Source organism: Erinaceus europaeus, chromosome 4 (genome assembly GCF_950295315.1).
Source record: "Erinaceus europaeus chromosome 4, mEriEur2.1, whole genome shotgun sequence".
Classification (NCBI taxonomy): domain Eukaryota; kingdom Metazoa; phylum Chordata; class Mammalia; order Eulipotyphla; family Erinaceidae; genus Erinaceus; species Erinaceus europaeus.
The window spans coordinates 24,897,108-24,913,857 of record NC_080165.1 but is presented as its reverse complement, the minus strand read 5'-3'; the positions used below and the strand labels follow the sequence as shown (position 1 = coordinate 24,913,857).

At 46.0% G+C, this 16,750-nt stretch overlaps 1 protein-coding gene across 3 annotated transcripts in view; it reads right to left on the bottom strand.

The window, feature by feature from the left end:
• TEF (TEF transcription factor, PAR bZIP family member) overlaps nt 1–16,750 on the bottom strand; it is a 37,171-nt gene that overhangs the window by 7,889 nt on the left and 12,532 nt on the right. Inside the window, exons 1-2 of one of the 3 annotated variants that reach the window (XM_016188294.2) lie at nt 15,301–15,661; nt 8,462–8,779 (exon numbers count right to left, since the gene is read on the bottom strand). In XM_016188294.2, coding sequence (XP_016043780.2) covers nt 8,462–8,779; nt 15,301–15,451 — 469 coding nt within the window. In that variant the 5' untranslated portion in view covers nt 15,452–15,661. Of the gene's footprint in view, nt 1–8,461; nt 8,780–14,798; nt 15,229–15,300; nt 15,662–16,750 lie in introns of those variants that run through there. The other 2 variants (XM_007523416.3, XM_007523417.3) reach the window with 2 other exon arrangements.

The following is a 16,750-nucleotide window of genomic DNA, read 5'->3' as shown; positions in this document are numbered from 1 at the left end:
AAGCTTCGTAAGTGGCAGAGCAGGCTACAGTATTTCTGCTCCTCTCTGTCTCACTTTCCTTCTCTATCTAGAAGAAAAAAAAAAAGTCCACCAGGGGTGGTGGAATTCTGAGTGGCAAAAATAGAACAAAATTAAACAAACAGTGGTCCGGGAGGCGGCGCAGTGATAAAGCTTTGGACTCTCAAGCATGAGGTCCTGAGTTCGATCCCTGGCAGCACATGTGCCAGAGTGATGTCTGGTTCTTTCTCTCTCCTCCTATATCTCTCATAAATAAACAGAATCTTAAAAAAAAAAAAAAACTAAACAAACAAATAAAAAACTGAGGATGGGTCTGACAGACCCTGAATTCTCATTATTTTTCTACTTTCTATATTTATTTTATTTTAATGAGGGGGGTGAGAGCAAGGGAGACACTAAAGCACCAGTTCTGGCTTTTGGTGATGCTGGGGGGAAAAAAAAATACATATATATATATATATATATATATATATATGGTAGTTTTACTTTTTTTTTTGCCTCCAGGGTTATCACTGGGGCTTGGTGCCCGCACTATGAATCTACTGCTCCTGGAGGCCATCTTTTTCCATTGTTGTTGTTGCTGCTGTTGTTCTTACTGCTGCTGTTGTTATTGTTGGATAGGACAGAGAGAAACTGAGAGAGAAGAGAAAGATAGATACCTGTAGACCTGCTTCACTCCTTGCAAAGCACCCCCCTGCGGGTAGGGAGCTGGGGGCTTGAATCAGGATCCTTGCACTTTGTACTATGTGTGCTTAACCTGGTGTGCTACCACCCAGGCCCCTATCTAGTTTATTTTAATGAGAGAGATACAGAAAGATTCAGAGAGAAAGAGACAGACAGGCAGCAGAGCAGTGCTTAGCTCTGGCTTATGGTGGTGCTGTGGATTGAACCTGGAACTTCAGAGCTTCAAGCATGAAAATCTTTTGCATAACCATTATGTTATCTCCCCAGCCCTACTTTATTTCTTTTAAATACTTATTTATGGGGTCAGGTGGTGGCACACCTGGTTGAATGAACATGTTACGATGTGCAAGGACCTGGGTTTGAACCTCCAGTCCCCACCTGCAGGGGGAAAGCTTCACAAGCAGTGAAGCAGTGCTGCAGGTGACTCTCTCCCTCATCTCCCCCCTCTTCTAGATTTCTGGCTGTCTCTACCCAATAAATAAATATAATTAAAAATTATAAAATTAAAAACAATTAAAATCATTCTGGCACATGTGATGCTGGGAATCAGTCAGGATCTCATGTTTGAGAGTCCAAAGTTTTCCCTACTATGCCACTTTCTGGGCTTCTTCCAACAATTTTATAATGGAAAGTAAATTAAATGTATTGTCAGACCTTAAAAATTGTGTATTCACAGCAGGTTAAGCACACGTGGTGGAAAGTGCAAGGATCGGCATAAGGATCCCGGTTCGAGCCCCTGGCTCCCCACCTGCAGGGGAGTCACTTCACAGGTTGGTAAAGCAGGTCTGCAGGTGTCTTTCTCTCCCTCTCTCTGTCTTCCCCTCCTCTCTCCATTTCTCTCTTTCCTGTACAATGACAACATCAATAACAACAATAACTACAACAACAACAAAAAAAAGGGCAACAAAAAGGAAATAAATATTTAAAAAATCATGTGCTATTACTAAAGATAAGTTACTAATAAAAACAAAAAAGCCAACTGTGTCTCTGGCCTACTCATTCAATACTACCAGTAGGACTACATAAAATAATGATTCGGTCAGTAGATACTAACTGAACACCTACATAACAGGTCCTGGCAAAGACAAAGCAGTGAAGAAAATAAGTCGAAATCCTTGCCTTCACGAAATGTTATTCTAGTCAGTAAGAATGACAATATATGAGATAAATTTCAAAATATCCATGAAGACATTAGATGCCATGTGGATAACTGGGAGGATGTTGCAGAAAGAATTACAGCAAGCCAACGAGGGAAATAGCCTTAGTGCCTGAAGTTCCTATTTTTCCTTTTTTCTATTTTATTTGATAGGACAGGGAGAAATTGGGGGGGGAGAGGGGGAGAGAGACAGAAACACCTGCTTCACTGCTCATGAAGTGTGCTCCCTGCAGGTGGAGAGTGGGAGCTGTAATGCAGGTCTTTGTGCATGGTAATGTACGTGCTCAATCAGGTATGTCACTGTCCAGCCCCCATGAGTACAAATGAATCTTAAAAAAAAAAAAAAAAAAGGCCAGGTAGTGGCACATTGCGTAGAGTATATGTTAGTATGCTCGAGGACTCAGGTTCAAGCCCCCACCCTGCCACCTGCAGAGGGGAGCATCCATCAACCATCCTGGATAAAATGAAGCAAGTTCATACAACAGAGTTATTGTTTTACTGTGGAAATGGCCAAATGACTGCTACGGGCAACAGTCTGGATGATTCTCATAAATATAGAGAAAGAAGTCAGACACAAAAGAACGCATACTACTTATGTCTCTTACATAGAAGGAACTGAAAGATTGAGCGAGAGAATTCTTTTTTTTTTTAATGATTTCTTTTTTCTTTATATTTTTCTTTATTTTCCCTTTTGTTGCCCTTTTTTAAAAAATTGTTGTTGTAGTTATTATGTAGTTATTATATGTAATTATTATATTATGTTGTCACTGTTAGAGAGAAATGGAGAGAGGAAGGGAAGACAGACTCCCTAAGTGAGAGAACTCTAGGGACACCAGGGATGGCTTGTGAGTTAAGGCTGTAGTGTCAATCCCTGGTAGCATGTGGATTATAACGGATAGCACCAAGATACTATAAATGGCAGAGTGGTATTTTTGGTGTCTTGAGGTTTCATTCTGTTTGTTCTGGGTTGCCATGTGCACGACCCAGGTTCAACATCAGCCCCCAACGCACTAGAGGAAACTTCAATGCTGTGGTCTCTCTCTGCCTCGGTCAATCAATCAACCAATCAATCAAATAAAATAGAAATGGAGCCACCCACCAATGTGTCCTGGAGCTCCGCTTCCCCAGAGCCCCACCCTACTAGGGAAAGAGAGAGGCAGACTGGGAATATGGACCGACCAGTCAACGCCCATGTTCAGCGGGGAAGCAATTACAGAAGCCAGACCTTCTACCTTCTGCAACCCTCAATGACCCTGGGTCCATGCTCCCAGAGGGATAGAGAGTGGGAAAGCTATCAGGGGAGGGGGTGGGAAATGGAGATTGGGTGGTGGGAATTGTGTGGAATTGTACCCCTCCTACCCTATGGTTTTGTTAATTAATCCTTTCTTAAATAAAAAAATAAAAGAAAAAAAGAAATGGAGCCAGAAGACAGCTTAAAGGTATCCTGCATGAAAGAAGCTCTGAATTCATTCCCTGATATCATATTAAAAAACAAACAAACAAACAAAAGTCCAACTGGGGAAATAGCTCAACTGACAGCACTGGACTTGAGTGCCTGAGTATCCCAGTTTGATTATTCTTTTTTTTTTTTTTTTTTGGGTGGGGTTGTCAGCATAATGGTTATGCAAACAGACTCTCATGCCTGAGGCTCCTAAGTCCCAGGTTCAATCCCCCACACCACCATAAGCCAGAGCTGAGCAGTGGTCTGGTGTTTCTATATGTGTCTCTCTCTCTGCATCTCTCTCTCTCAAAAAAAAAATTAATAAAAAAATATATATATATATTTATTTTCCCTTTTGTTGCCCTTGTCTTTTTATTGTTGTAGTTATTATTGTTGTTGTTACGGATGTTGCCATTGTTAGATAGGTCCTTGCGCTTTGTGCCACGTGCACTTAAGACTCATCAAGCTTTATAGTAATGATACAGACACTTGTGTATGCCATATTTCATTAAGGTTTACTTCAAAGGCAATTTAAAAGTGAATATCACCTTGGTGATCTAAGATGAGTTCATTCCAATCATTGTCTCCCACCTACACAGGAAAACTACTTTCTGTGGCAATCTGGCCGGCTCCAAAATGTTTTCAAACAAGAATTCTTAGCCAGCTGGAACTTCCGAGATCTAATCAGTTTACAGGGGGAATAGAAAGGAAGATGTCATGACAGAGATACCTTCAGAAAAACTCACTTTGCATTTTTTTTTTTCCTTTAACCAGTGCACTGCTCAGCTCTGGCTTATAGTGGTGCAGGGGACTGAACCTGGGACTTCAGAGCCTCAGGCATGAGAGTATCTGTGCATAGCCACTATGTTATCTATCCCTGCCCAGGAAAACTCATCTTGGAAACCATTCTCTAAGACAAATGATTTGATTTCTTAAAAAATAAAGCTTAAAAAAAAATAAACAGAGAGGGGGCTGGTAGATAGTGCACTCTACAGAATACACACTTCACTGACACCAGCCAAGGAGCACTATGCACACAGGAAGCGTCTTGAGTGGCGCATCCATGCTGTGGTGTCTCTCCTCCCTCTCCCTCCTGTTTCTGTCTCATACTGAAGGGGGGGAGGGCCCAGTAGCAAAGGTGGAAAGGCACAAAAACCCAATAGCAAAAATGAACAAACAAACACAGAATTTGGACTAATGACTGTGGAAGATTTAAGAGGCATATCAACCAGATAAAATATGAACTCTTAACTCCAAAACAAACAAACAAACAAAAAAACCTGTGAAATATTAACATCTATGAGACAACTTTGAAGACTTGATGGGCTTATAATTAACTTCAGATAAAAACTGGTGTCTGTCATGCTTTTTGAAATAATTCTCGTTCATATATATGTGAATGTTTATAGATGAAATGATATAGGTAGGATCTGACAAAAAAAAAAAATCAGCTGATGGTGTATTGCAACAAAGTAAAAGACTCTCAGGTGGGCGTAGATGGGGAGGGTTCAGGTCCCTGAACATGATGGCAGAGGAGGACCTGGAGGGGGTTAGATTGTTATGTGGAAAAACTGAGAAATGTTACATATGTACAAACTACTATATTTTACTGTCAACTGTAAACCTTTAATCCCCCCAATAAAGAAAACAAAACTAGAATATCATTCTGGATGATCCAACCATTAATATAAATAAATAAATATTTTAATGAATTACGGGGGCTTGGAGATTAGTTGGTGGGGTGCCTGCCTGATCCTGTGCAGAGCCCCCGATTTAAGTCCCAATACCATATGGGAGCACCATAATACCTCTACGCTCCACAGATGGCGGAGTTGTGCTCTGGTGTCTTTCCTTTTATTCTTCTGTCTCCCTTGGTATATGAAAGAAAAAGAATGAAAAATTCACTGGGGAACAGAGAAATTATGAATACACGAGGTCCCAGTGCTAAAGAAAAAAAAAAAGAAAGAAAAAAAAAGCCAGGTAGCAGAATACCCAGTACTACTGTGTGCCATGACCTAGATTCAAGCCCCTGGTCTCCACCTGCAGGGAGGAATCTTCACAAGTAGTGGAGCAGTACTGCAGGTATATTTACTTATTTCTTTATTTTATTTTATTGCCATCATGGTTATTGCTGGGACTCAGTACCAGCATCATTTTTTCCTTTTATTTGATATGACAGAGAAATTGAGAGGGGTGGAAGATATAGAGGGAAGGAGAAAGAGAAAGCATCTGCATACCTGCTTCACCCAGGTCCCCTGAATGTAACATATGCGCTCAAGCAGGTGCTCCACTACAAATGGCTTTTATTCTCTCTTTCTCCCTCTTTCTTACCCCCTATCAAAAAAGAAAGAAGGGGGGGAAGGCCACTGAGTAGTGGAGTCATATAAGCACTGAGCCTCAGTGATAACTCGCCTCCCCTCCCAATTTCTCTCTGTCTCTATCCAAAATAATATAAATTAATAAATAATAAGAGAGAAAGGGGGTCGGGCAGTAGCACAGTGGGTTAAACGCAAAGACCGGCACAAGGATCCCGGTTTGAGACCCTGGCTCCCCACCTGCAGGGGTATCGCTTCATGAATGGTGAAGCAGGTCTGCAGGTGTCTATCTTTCTCTCCCCGTCTTCCCCTCCTCTCTCCATTTCTCTCTGTCCTAACCAACAACAACAATAATAACCATAACAATATAACAACAAGGGCAACAAGAGGGGGGAAAAGAAAGCCCCCAGGAGCAGTGGATTCCTGGTGCAGGTACCTAGCTCCAGCAATAACCCTGGAGGCAAAAAAAAAAAAAAAAACCTATATGGAGGTTTACTATTGAAATATTCGGGTATCTTTTTTTTTTTTTCTTTTTAAAAAGTTGAGAAACAGCTTACCCAGTAAAGGGCCTGCATGTGCACAAACTAGGTTTGTGTCCCCTTGGTATACCACATGGGAGTACTATGCCACTGGGGGAGCTCTTTCTTTCCCTCTCTCTATGTCATCTTCTATCAGGCTGGAGTGATAAAGCCTTAGCAATGACAAAAGGAAAAGAAAAACTAACAGAAAGAGCAGAAGAATTCCTCAGCAAGTTTCAGAGCTGTCAGCCTGGGTGCCTCTGAGTCAGCAGGTTAAGTTTTACAGAATCCCTGAGACAGCATCCCACTCCTCATGGCCAAGGGAAATAAAAACAAGCAACCTCTCAGAGGTCGAACAGAGAAAGGCTAAGAGGATGGAGAAAGAGTCACAAAGATGATGTTTGTCTTGGCAGAATGGTGCAACATATTCTGTTAGTGTCGAAGCAAGACCTGACTACAGAATCAGACATCCTGGATCAGAGGCTCCCTCCACTGCCCACCAGCTGTGCCTCCTCAGGCAATTTACTTCTCTCATTTTCTTCACCTATAAAATGGGGCTCATAGAATCAATCTCTTGTGGTATATATACACAATGGAATACTTCTCAGCTATTAAGAACAATGAGACCACCTTCTCTGGCCCATCCTGGATGGAGCAAGAAGGAATTATGTTAAGCAAGATAAGTCCCACTCATAAACAGAAGTTGAGAAAGAAGAATGGAAAGGGAAACGCAAAGAAATTGAGTTTAGAATGGTCCGGCAGGTGGTGCAGTGGTAAAGCATTGGATTCTCAAGCATTCTCAAGGTCCCGAGTTCAATCGCTGGCAGCACATGTACCAGAGTGATGTCTGGTTCTTTCTTTCTCCTTCTATCTTTCTCATTAATAAATAATTAAATTCTTTAAAAAAGAAAGAAAGAAAGAACTTGAGTTTGGAGTACTGCACCAAAGTAAAAAACTCTGGGGGCTGGGACACAGACCTCTGGTGGTGGGAATAGTGTTAAAAAAACTTATGGTGTTAAAAACACTTCTATTTAAAAAAAAAAAAAAGACTCAATCTCATGAATTTTTTTTTTTTTTTTTTGCCTACAGGGTTATAGCTGGGGCTCAGCGCCTGTACCATGAATCCACAGCTCCTGGAGGCTATTTTTTTTCCCTCTTGTTGCCCTTGTTGTATCATTGTTGTGGTTATTATTGATGTCATTGTCGTTGTTAGACAGGACAGAGAGAAATGGAGAAAGGAAGACAGAGGGGGAAAAAAGATAGACACACCTGCAGATCCACTTCACTTCTAGTGAAGTGACCCCCCTTGCAGGTGGGGAGCCAGGTTTTCGAACTGGGATCCTTATGCCGGTTCTTGCACTTCGCGCCATGTGCGCTTAACCTGGCATGTGCGCTTAACCCCCTGCGCTACCACCTGACCCCCATGAAATTCTTTTTTTAAAAATATTTATTTATTTATTCCCTTTTGTTGCCCTTGTAGTTTTATTGTTGTAGTTATTACTGTTGTTGTTATTGATGTCATCATTGTTGGATAGGACAGAGAGAAATGGAGAGAGGAGGTGAAGACAGAGAGGGGGACAGAAAGATAGACACCTGCAGACCTGCTTCACCACCTGTGAAACGACTCCCTTGCAGGTGGGGAGCCGGGGGCTCGAACTGGGATCCTTACGCTGGTCCTTGCGCTTTGTGCCACCTGCGCTTAGCCCGCTGCACTACCATCTGACTCCCTCCATGAAATTCTTTTAAGGGTCATATGTGCTTGTACAGAGTAAGTGTGATATATGTGATGTGTTTTAGCTGGTATTATCATTTCTGCACAAGCCACCAACTGGAAGACCTCACTTCACTGTCTTGACCACACCAACCAAAAGAAGCTCCAAGTGCTGCTGGGACTACTCTTTATTTATTTTCCCTTTTGTTACCCTTGTTTTCTTTTGTTGTTGTAGTTATTGTTGTAAATACTGATGTCACCGCTGTTGGATAGGACAGAGAGAGATGGGGAAGACAGAGAGGGGAAGAGAAAGATAGACACCTGTAGACCTGCTTCAGTGCTTGTGAAGCGACTCCTCTGCTTGTGGGGAGTGGGGGCTCTAACTGGGATCCTTGTGCTTTACGCCATGTGCGCTTAACCTGCTGTGCTACTGCCCGACTCCCGGGACTACTCTTTTTATCTGAGGATAGGAGAGTGATTGTGCTAAAGGGCTGGGAGCACAGGGCTTCTCCACACTGATGGCCCTGCCAGGAAAGAGGGGGCTCGCTATGTGTGTAGACACAAGCAGTCCTCAGTGGGAAGTGAGCTTCCTTGGATGGGACAAGGCCTGGCACCAACCTGTGCTGGACACGGTTTCAGAGGGCTGAAAGACGGCGGTAGAGGAGGATGGTGGCGATGCTGTCGACGAGCTGGCTGACTCCTTCCCTTCTAGCTCAGCCACAGGTAGCAGCAGGCTCTGAGCCAGGTGGGTCGGGCTGGCAGGGATGCCATTCTCCAGCAGAAACTCATCCAAGTCCATGTATTCCAGGTGGAAAGACTCGCCATCGTATGGGATGGTCTTGTCCCAGATGGGTGGCATGAGGGAGGCTGAGACGGCCATGGTACTGGCCGCTGCAGCCTCGTCTTCCTCCAGCTTCTCCTTCCCCTTTTCCTTATCTGCAGACAGACAAAATCTGTGATGAGACAACACAGAAGTGGGCAATTCAATCCTAGGAGATGAGCAGTGAACCACTCATGGCTGACCCAGTCAAGTATTTTTTTCCTTTACTCTTTTTTTTTTTAATAAAATACTTTAAAATTTATTTTATTTTACTTATTTTTTACCAGAGCACTGATCAGCTCTGGCTTAGGGTGGTGTGGGTGGTTGAACCTGAACTTCAGAGTGTCAGACAAGAGAGTCTTTTTGCATAACCACTATGCTATCTACTCCCACTCTACTCTTTTTCTTTTAATTATTTAGTAGGACAGATGGAAACTAAGAGGGAAGGCAGAGAGAGAGAGAGAGAGAGAAGACAGAAAGACCTGCAGCATTGTTTCACTACTTGTGAAGCTTCCGAACTCCCTCCCGTACGTGGATTCTGGGGTCCCTGCACTTGGTAGCATGTGCGCTCAGCCAGTCGCACCACCACCCAGCTGACATCCCATACATTTCTAGAGCTATTAAGTTGGCCAGCAATAGCTTGGTGCTTAAACCAGGCCTTTCTGGTCTCCATTAGTAATGACAGGAACTCATCTATGCCTGGGTCTCTCAGCGTGCTCACACTAGCTCTGGGGCCTGATTAACTCTGGGGCCAGGGCTAATTCAGAAAAGGCTGCAAGGTTAGCGTCTGCAGCAGATAGGACACAGGGGAGGGGCAGAGTTCCTTACTCTTCCTGATCATAAAGTGTTACCTTAGGAAAGGGCTGATTCTCAGGCCAAGCACTCTTCTTTCTGTTTTTCCTGTCCTATCCCTTCAAGCTATGCTTCTGCACTGCAGCCCAGCCCAGGGGTTGCAAGCCAGCTTTGTCATCCACTTGCTAGCAAGTGTGACATTAACCATGTTCCTTAAATTAGATGAGCCTCAGTGTCCTCCAACAACAAACAAGGATAACATTGCCTTTTTGGTAGATACGAGTATCTTGGACAGCTCCTACTACACAGCAGGTCATCACTATTACAAGCTCCTTGGGGTCAGGAACGGTGCCTGATTCTTTTCTAGATCCTGAGGGTCAATGCTGGAGCAGGCAGGCACGGGAATGGGTAAGTTAATGAAAAATACTGGGGTTGCAAACAGGCTCTTGATGGATTTATGAGCTAGAGAGGCCCTGGAGCCTTTTTCAGAGCAACTGTTTCAAAAGATCTCTACTACCCCACGCCCCACCCCTAAATAAGCAGAACAGACTGAAGGCAGCCTTTCCGGGAAGGAGACGGGGAAGCTGAAGAAGAAAGCTTATTCTGGGGGGCCGGGTGGTGATAAATTGGGTTAAGGGCACACAGTATGAAGTGCAAGGACCAGACAAGGATCCTGGTTCAAGGCCCTGGCTCCCCACATGCAGGAGTAGATCTGAAGATGTCTATCTTTCTCTCTCCCTTTCTATCTTCCCCACACTGATAATTTCTCTCTGTCCTATCCAAAAAAAAAAAAAAAAGGAAGGAAGAAAGAAAGAAGCAAAGAAAGAAGAAAAGGCCACAGGAGCAGTGGATGCACAGTGCAGGTACTGTAGCCCAGCAATAACCCTGGGCGAAAAAGAAAGAAAGAAAGAAAGCTTATTCCCATTTAAAACAAAACAAAAACAAAGACATGTAGTAATCAAGAAAGGGCAATTTAAGAAAGAAGGGTGGTAGGTGTGTCACAAGGCTGGAAAGGAAGTGGGAAACAAAAGTATGACAAAATTATATTTTTACACTTTCTAATTATCTTTACTTATTGGATAGACAGCCAGAAATTGAGAGGGAAGGGGGTGAAAGAAGGAGAGACACCTGCAGCACTGCTTCACCACTCATAAAGCTTTCCTCCTGCAGGTGGGAACTGGGGGCTTGAATCCCGGTCTTTGTGCATTATAAAATGTGTGTACCAACACCCGGCCCCAGAAATAACAAATTATATTTTTAGAATGGAGGGAGACAACTTTGAATACCGGATTCTGAAGTGAAAGAGAAGTAAAATTTTTATATTGGGAATAAACTATTTACATAAGAACTTCTAGACCACAGATGGCCAAAAAGCAGCCTGTTGTTCCAATGGATCTACCCAGTAGGTGAAGAAAGTGGAGGTTTTGACAAATAGAACTTGGTCATGGATTTAGCTGGGTTGTCAGAAAAGTCACGGTGCATTTTTGCATGGAAAAATATATCATGGTTTTTCTTACAGCCCAATAATACAAATTAACATGAATACCTGCATGATGATACAGGAACCAAACAAGAATAAAAAACAAATGATAATGGGGGGGATGCATGTGGCTAGATGGCCTCTGTTCGAACTCACGAGAACCTGACTCCATATTCTGTTTACTGATGACTATGATCCATGTTGGTCAGGGTCACTTGGGATCAAAGGAGCCAGAAAGGAAGAGAAATAGAAACACAGCCATAGTGAAGGGCAAATAACAGTGCCAAGATTTATCTGATGTAACTAGGTAAAAGCACTTGTATGAAAGTTTCAGTTATTTTATTTTATTTATTATTGGATAGAAACAGAAAGAAATTGAGAAAGATGGGGAGAGAGACAGAGGGACACCCACAGCACTGCTTCACCACTGATGAAGCTTTCTCCCTGCAGGTGAGGACCAGGGGCTTGAACCCAGGTCCTTGTGCACTGTAGTATGTGCACTTAAACAGGTGTGCCACCGCCTGGCCCCAGTTTGTTTTGTTTTGCACTACCATTATACAAGAAATCTCTAGAAGGGCACCTTTATTATTTAAAAATATATATTTACTCTTTTTTCCCTGCACCAGGGTTATCACTCAGTGCCAGCACTATGAAGCTATTGCTCTTGATGGCCTTTCTTTATAATTTTTTAATATTTATTTATTTTCCCTTTTCTTGCCCTTTTTTATTGTTGTTGTAGTTATTATTGTTGTTGTTTTTTAAATCTTTTAAAATATTTATTTATTTTCCCTTTTGTTGCCCTTGTTTTTTATTGTTGTTATTATTGTTGTTATTGATGTCGTCGTTGCTGAATAGGACAGAGAGAAAAGATGGGGAAGACAGAGAGGGGGAGAGACAACTTCCCTGCAGGTGGGGAGCCGAGGGCTTGAACCTAGATACTTTAGCCGGCCCTTGTGCTTTGTGCCACTTGCGCTTAACCTGCTGCGTGCGCTACCGCCCCACTCCCCCTTTCTGTATTTTTCTGTTTTTTTTTTATTGGATAGGACAGAGAGAACTTGAGAGAGTTGGGGTAGATAGAGGGAGAAAAACGCCTGCAGACCTACTTCACTGCTGATGAAATGTCCCCTTGCAGGTGGGGGGAAGGGGCTCGAATCCTTGCACATGGTAAAGTGTGTGCTTAACCTGATGTACCCCCGATGTTTCCTTATTTTATGAGAGAGCCCAGAGCAATGTTTAAGCACACAAGATAAGGGGATTCAAGCCCTGCACTCTTCCCATTAAGCCACCTTCTTGGCTACAAAAAACTTCTTTTTTTTTTTTAGGATTTTATATATTAATGAGAAAGATAGGAGGAAGAGAGCGAGAAAGAATCAGACATCACTCTGGTACATGTGCTGCTGCCAAGGATTGAACTTAGGACCTCATGCTTGAGAGTCCACTGCTTTATCCACTGCACCACCTCCCAGACCACCAAAAAATAAAATAAAAATCTTTTTTTTTTCCTCCAGGCTTATTGCTGGTGCTCAGTGCCTGCACCACAAAGCCACTGCTCCTGGAGGCCATTTCCCCCATTTTGTTGCCCTTGTTGCCATTGCTGTTGTTGTTCTCAGGACAGAGAGAAATTGAGAGAGAAGGGGGAGATAGGGAGAGAAAGACAGACACCTGCAGACCTGCCTTATCGCTTGTGAAGTGAACTCCCTGTAGGTGGGGAGCCAGGGGTTCGAACCGAGATCCTTGAGCTGGTCTTTGTGTTTTGTGCCATGTGTGCTTAACCCGCTCCGCCACTGCCCGGCCCCCAAAAAATATTTTTTTTTAAGATTTTTTTTACTGGGCTGGGGCAAGATCATAATGTAATGCAAAAGACTTGCATGCCATAGGCTGAGAGACCTGCTTCCATTGCCAGCACCACCATGAGCCAGAGCTGAGCAGTGCTCTGATGAAAAATAAATAAATAGGATTTAATTATTATGAGAGAGAGAGAACCAGATTACTGCTTGGCTGAGGTATAAGGTGGTGCTGGGGATGAAACTTTTGGCCTCAGGCATGAAAATTGGTGCTCTAACAGGCTGAGCTATCTTCCAGGTCCTCTCCACAAGGATATTTTAAACCAGTGCTTCTTTAAGGTAGTTTTATACTGAAGCGGTGACAAAGGACTAGGCCTATCACATAGGTTAGACAGAGTGACAGATCAGTGGCCAATGGTATGGTAAGGAGCACCAGACTGAGAGTTCTAAGGCCTAGCTCCATGACCTTGAGGAAGAATCCTCACCTCTCTTGAGCCTTTCCTCATCTGCAACTGGGAATAATACCCTACAGGATCAGTGTGCTAAATAAGGTAAGATTATGGTGGCTGGGGAGGTGTTTCTGTAGGCAGAGCACATTCCTTACATGTGGGAGGCCTCAGGTTCAATCTCCAGGCATCAAGACATGGGAGTAGTGTTCTGCTCTTTCACTGACAAAATAAATAAATAAACCCTTAAAATAAGGGATTATGTTGAAATGTTCTGTGGATATTTTGCAAATATAAGGTAGAGTTATTGTTATGGGTGATTTTATTCAGCGATCTTGAACCACCAGACAAATCTATACACCTGTCCTAACAACTTGTCTCAGCCCCAGCTTTGGAACAATGCAGTCTTAAAAATAAATAAATAAATAAATAAATAAATAAAAATAAAAAAGGTTTTGTGTTTATGAGGTCCTGGAGCAGGAAGAGAGGACCTGGCCTCACCTGATGTGCTGAAGCTATTTATACCTCGACAGTGACAGCCACAGAGATGGGAAGACTCAGAATAAACCCAAGAAAGGACGATAAATGACATTTTTCAAAAGAAAATTAACCCCCCAAGATAAGTAACACACAGGCCTATTCCTTCCCAGATCACTGTACCTTGGAAATTTGAAGGTCTTACTTAGATCAAATACATTCCTTGGTGCACCTAAATCCCCACAATAGGTCGCACTCCTGATGCCCCCCTGAACCTCATGTGGCCAGGTTAAAAATCAAAGCCAACCTGCTTTCCACATAGGCCCCAGGGAATTTTGTGTCCGGAAACAGGATGAAACACAGCCCTGCCAAATCTAGGGACAGCCCTAACCAGGTGAAGGGCCTCAGTGACCAGATTCTGAGCGGAATTTCTCTACTTGCCTCGCCTCAACCTCCCCCCGCCCTAAGAGGAGGCTTGGAGTAAGTCCTTTCCCCAGGAACCCCATCCTCGTCCCGGCATCAGGCCATTTCCAAAAAATTTCCAGTGTGCCGTTGCTAGTAGTGGAGAATATATGCACAGACAGGAAGAAAGACCCTTCCTCCTCCCGGGAGGGGTAAGGCAAATGCAAGGACGGTCGGCTCTCACTGTTGTTTATCAGCGCTCCTCAAACTTTCAGTGGACTTGGAGTCACGGGATTGGGAGTGGCGGGTTCGAGGGCACCTTAAAAAGGCAGATTTCCCGTTCCAGGAATCGCAGATTCCCAGAATGGTGGAGGCCCCAACACAGGTATTTTCAATACGCATTCCAAGTGATTCCTATGCAGGCGCACCCAGAGAAGCAGCCTTGGAGCGTGATTTAAAGGGCAGCTCCCGACCCCCGAGGGTGCACGAGCCCGAGACTACCCGCAGTGGGGCCCCTCGCTGGGATCCCTACGCCTCCTGTCCCTGTATACCGTTCCCAGCTAACTCCGGCCTCACCCTGCTCCCTCAATTCGCCCGCACCTTCCCTGCCCCTCCCATCCCCTGGACTCGCCGGCCCCGGGGTGCCGAGCCCAGCCCCAGCCCGCCGCGCCACCACTTAACCCTGACCTCCGCCCTCTCCAGGCCCCGCCTCCGCAGAGGCCCCGCCCCCGTGCGCGCGGACTCCCCCCCTCACCGAGGCGCGCCTCGCGCGGGGGGTTCTCCATCAGCTTCTTCAGGACCAGAGGGAAGGAGCCTGGCAGGCCCCTCTCCCCAGCTGCGCGCCCCGGCCCCGGTCCCGCCTGCGGCTCCACAGGCGGCTTCTTTCCGCCGCCCGCATCGGACATCGTGCCCCGCGCTCACCTCGCGCGCCTCGCCTCCCCCGCCCGCCCCCCGAGATGGGCCTGAGCCGGTCGACCCGCTGCAGCTGCCTCTGTGGGCCGCGACTGCGCAGGCGCTCGGCGGCACCCCCGCCTCCATCCATCCCCAACCAGCCCGCGGACGCGAGCTGGCTTATTAATTATTCAGGAGACCGGGCCAGCGTTCCCTGAATCGCAGCCTGGGATTGGCCTGTTTTGAGAGAAGGGTGGACACAGCCTTCCTGGCCCGGATTGGCCAGACTGCGGGGGTAGCGCGGCACGTGCGGGGCCAGGTGAGGGCCAACGCTGCAGGCCCCGCCCCGCCCACCCGAGCGTCACCTGATTGGCGCCTGCTGGAGCCCGTGTCCCAGGCCCTCTTCGGCGGCAGCCCCTTTCCTTCTATCAGTGGCTTCACCTTCTTCTCTCTCTTCATGGCCGCCGCCGCCGCCCTCCTCCCAGACCACTGTGACCGCAACTCCTTCCCTCGCATCCCAATCTCGCCGCCTTCTCGACGCGCCACTGGAGGGAGGCGGGGCTGGGCGTGACCGGCGGGCCGCGGGAGCCTATCGGAGGGCCCGCTCTGCGCTCCCGCACCTCGCCCCCGTGGGTCACGTGGAGCCACAGCCGAGTCCCGCCGGGCTGGGAGGGAGCAGGGGAGGGGGCCCAGGGGCAGCCAATGGCGGGCGGGGGCGGGGCTCCGGGCGGTACACGAGGCTTAGCACGTGCGGGTTGCAGCGGGGAGGGCCTGGGCGGACCCGGGCCGACCGTGCTGTTGTAGGGACGCGGCCCAGGGTCGTGGGATCTGTACGCCGGTCCCAGCCCGCACCCCGCCTCTCCCGAGGCCCAGAGGTTGGCTGAGGGCAGGGCGGCAGACGGCGACCTGCTCTGGCCCTTAGGGATGGCCCTAGCCGGCTTGGGCGGCAGGTTCCTGGTGCGCGTCCCGGGCGGGGCGGGGCGGGGCGGGGCGGGCTGATGGCACCAGCGTGGAGTTGAAGGTTCTGCAGGTCCGGAATGGAGACAAGGGCCAGCCCCGGGTCAGGGTTGAGGTCCGCTCTGCTGTCCTCCCACTTTCTGGCTTGTGACCTTGGGAAACTCCATTGGCTCATTGGAGTCTGTTTTTCTTGTCCATAAAATTAAGGGGCTGGGCTAAATAATCTCTAATGTGTAACAGCTCTGTTCTGTTCTTCTCTAGGATCCACCTTTCCTTTTCCTAGAAAAACAACCAACTCCATTTTGCGATGGCCATGAAACATTTTGTGCAAAAACCACCTTCTCTATTAGAATATATCCTTTGCGAGTTCCCCCAGGACTTAAGTAGAAATGTAGAAAGTGCCACACAAATGTGGAAATGCTGAAGGAAACTACCTAAACAGCACCCAGGCCTTTGAATGTCTCCATAACATAAGCTACGCTCTGCTATGAGCCCCCAAATACGATTCCTGCCTAAGTTTCCAGCGAACATGGCCTGTTTATCTTTGATCCTGGCAGTAATGGGTCTGCCAGTAGGGGAAAAGGGAAATGGTGGAGTGAGTGTCAATCCTTGATTCTTGGGGCAGATATAATAAGCAGCCAGCTGAAAGTTGTCAATATGACATCATCAGAATTGCACTCAGAGCTAAGGAGGGAAAATAATTGGGCCCTGGGCAGCAAGAGCTGTGAAAGGGACTTTCCGACGAGGTGGGAGCAAGGTACATGCCTAAACTCCAGTTTTCACTGCAACACACTTAGTAAGCTTCAGTGCCTTTGGTATAAACATTATACCAGTTTGGATTATTATTATTTAAACTTG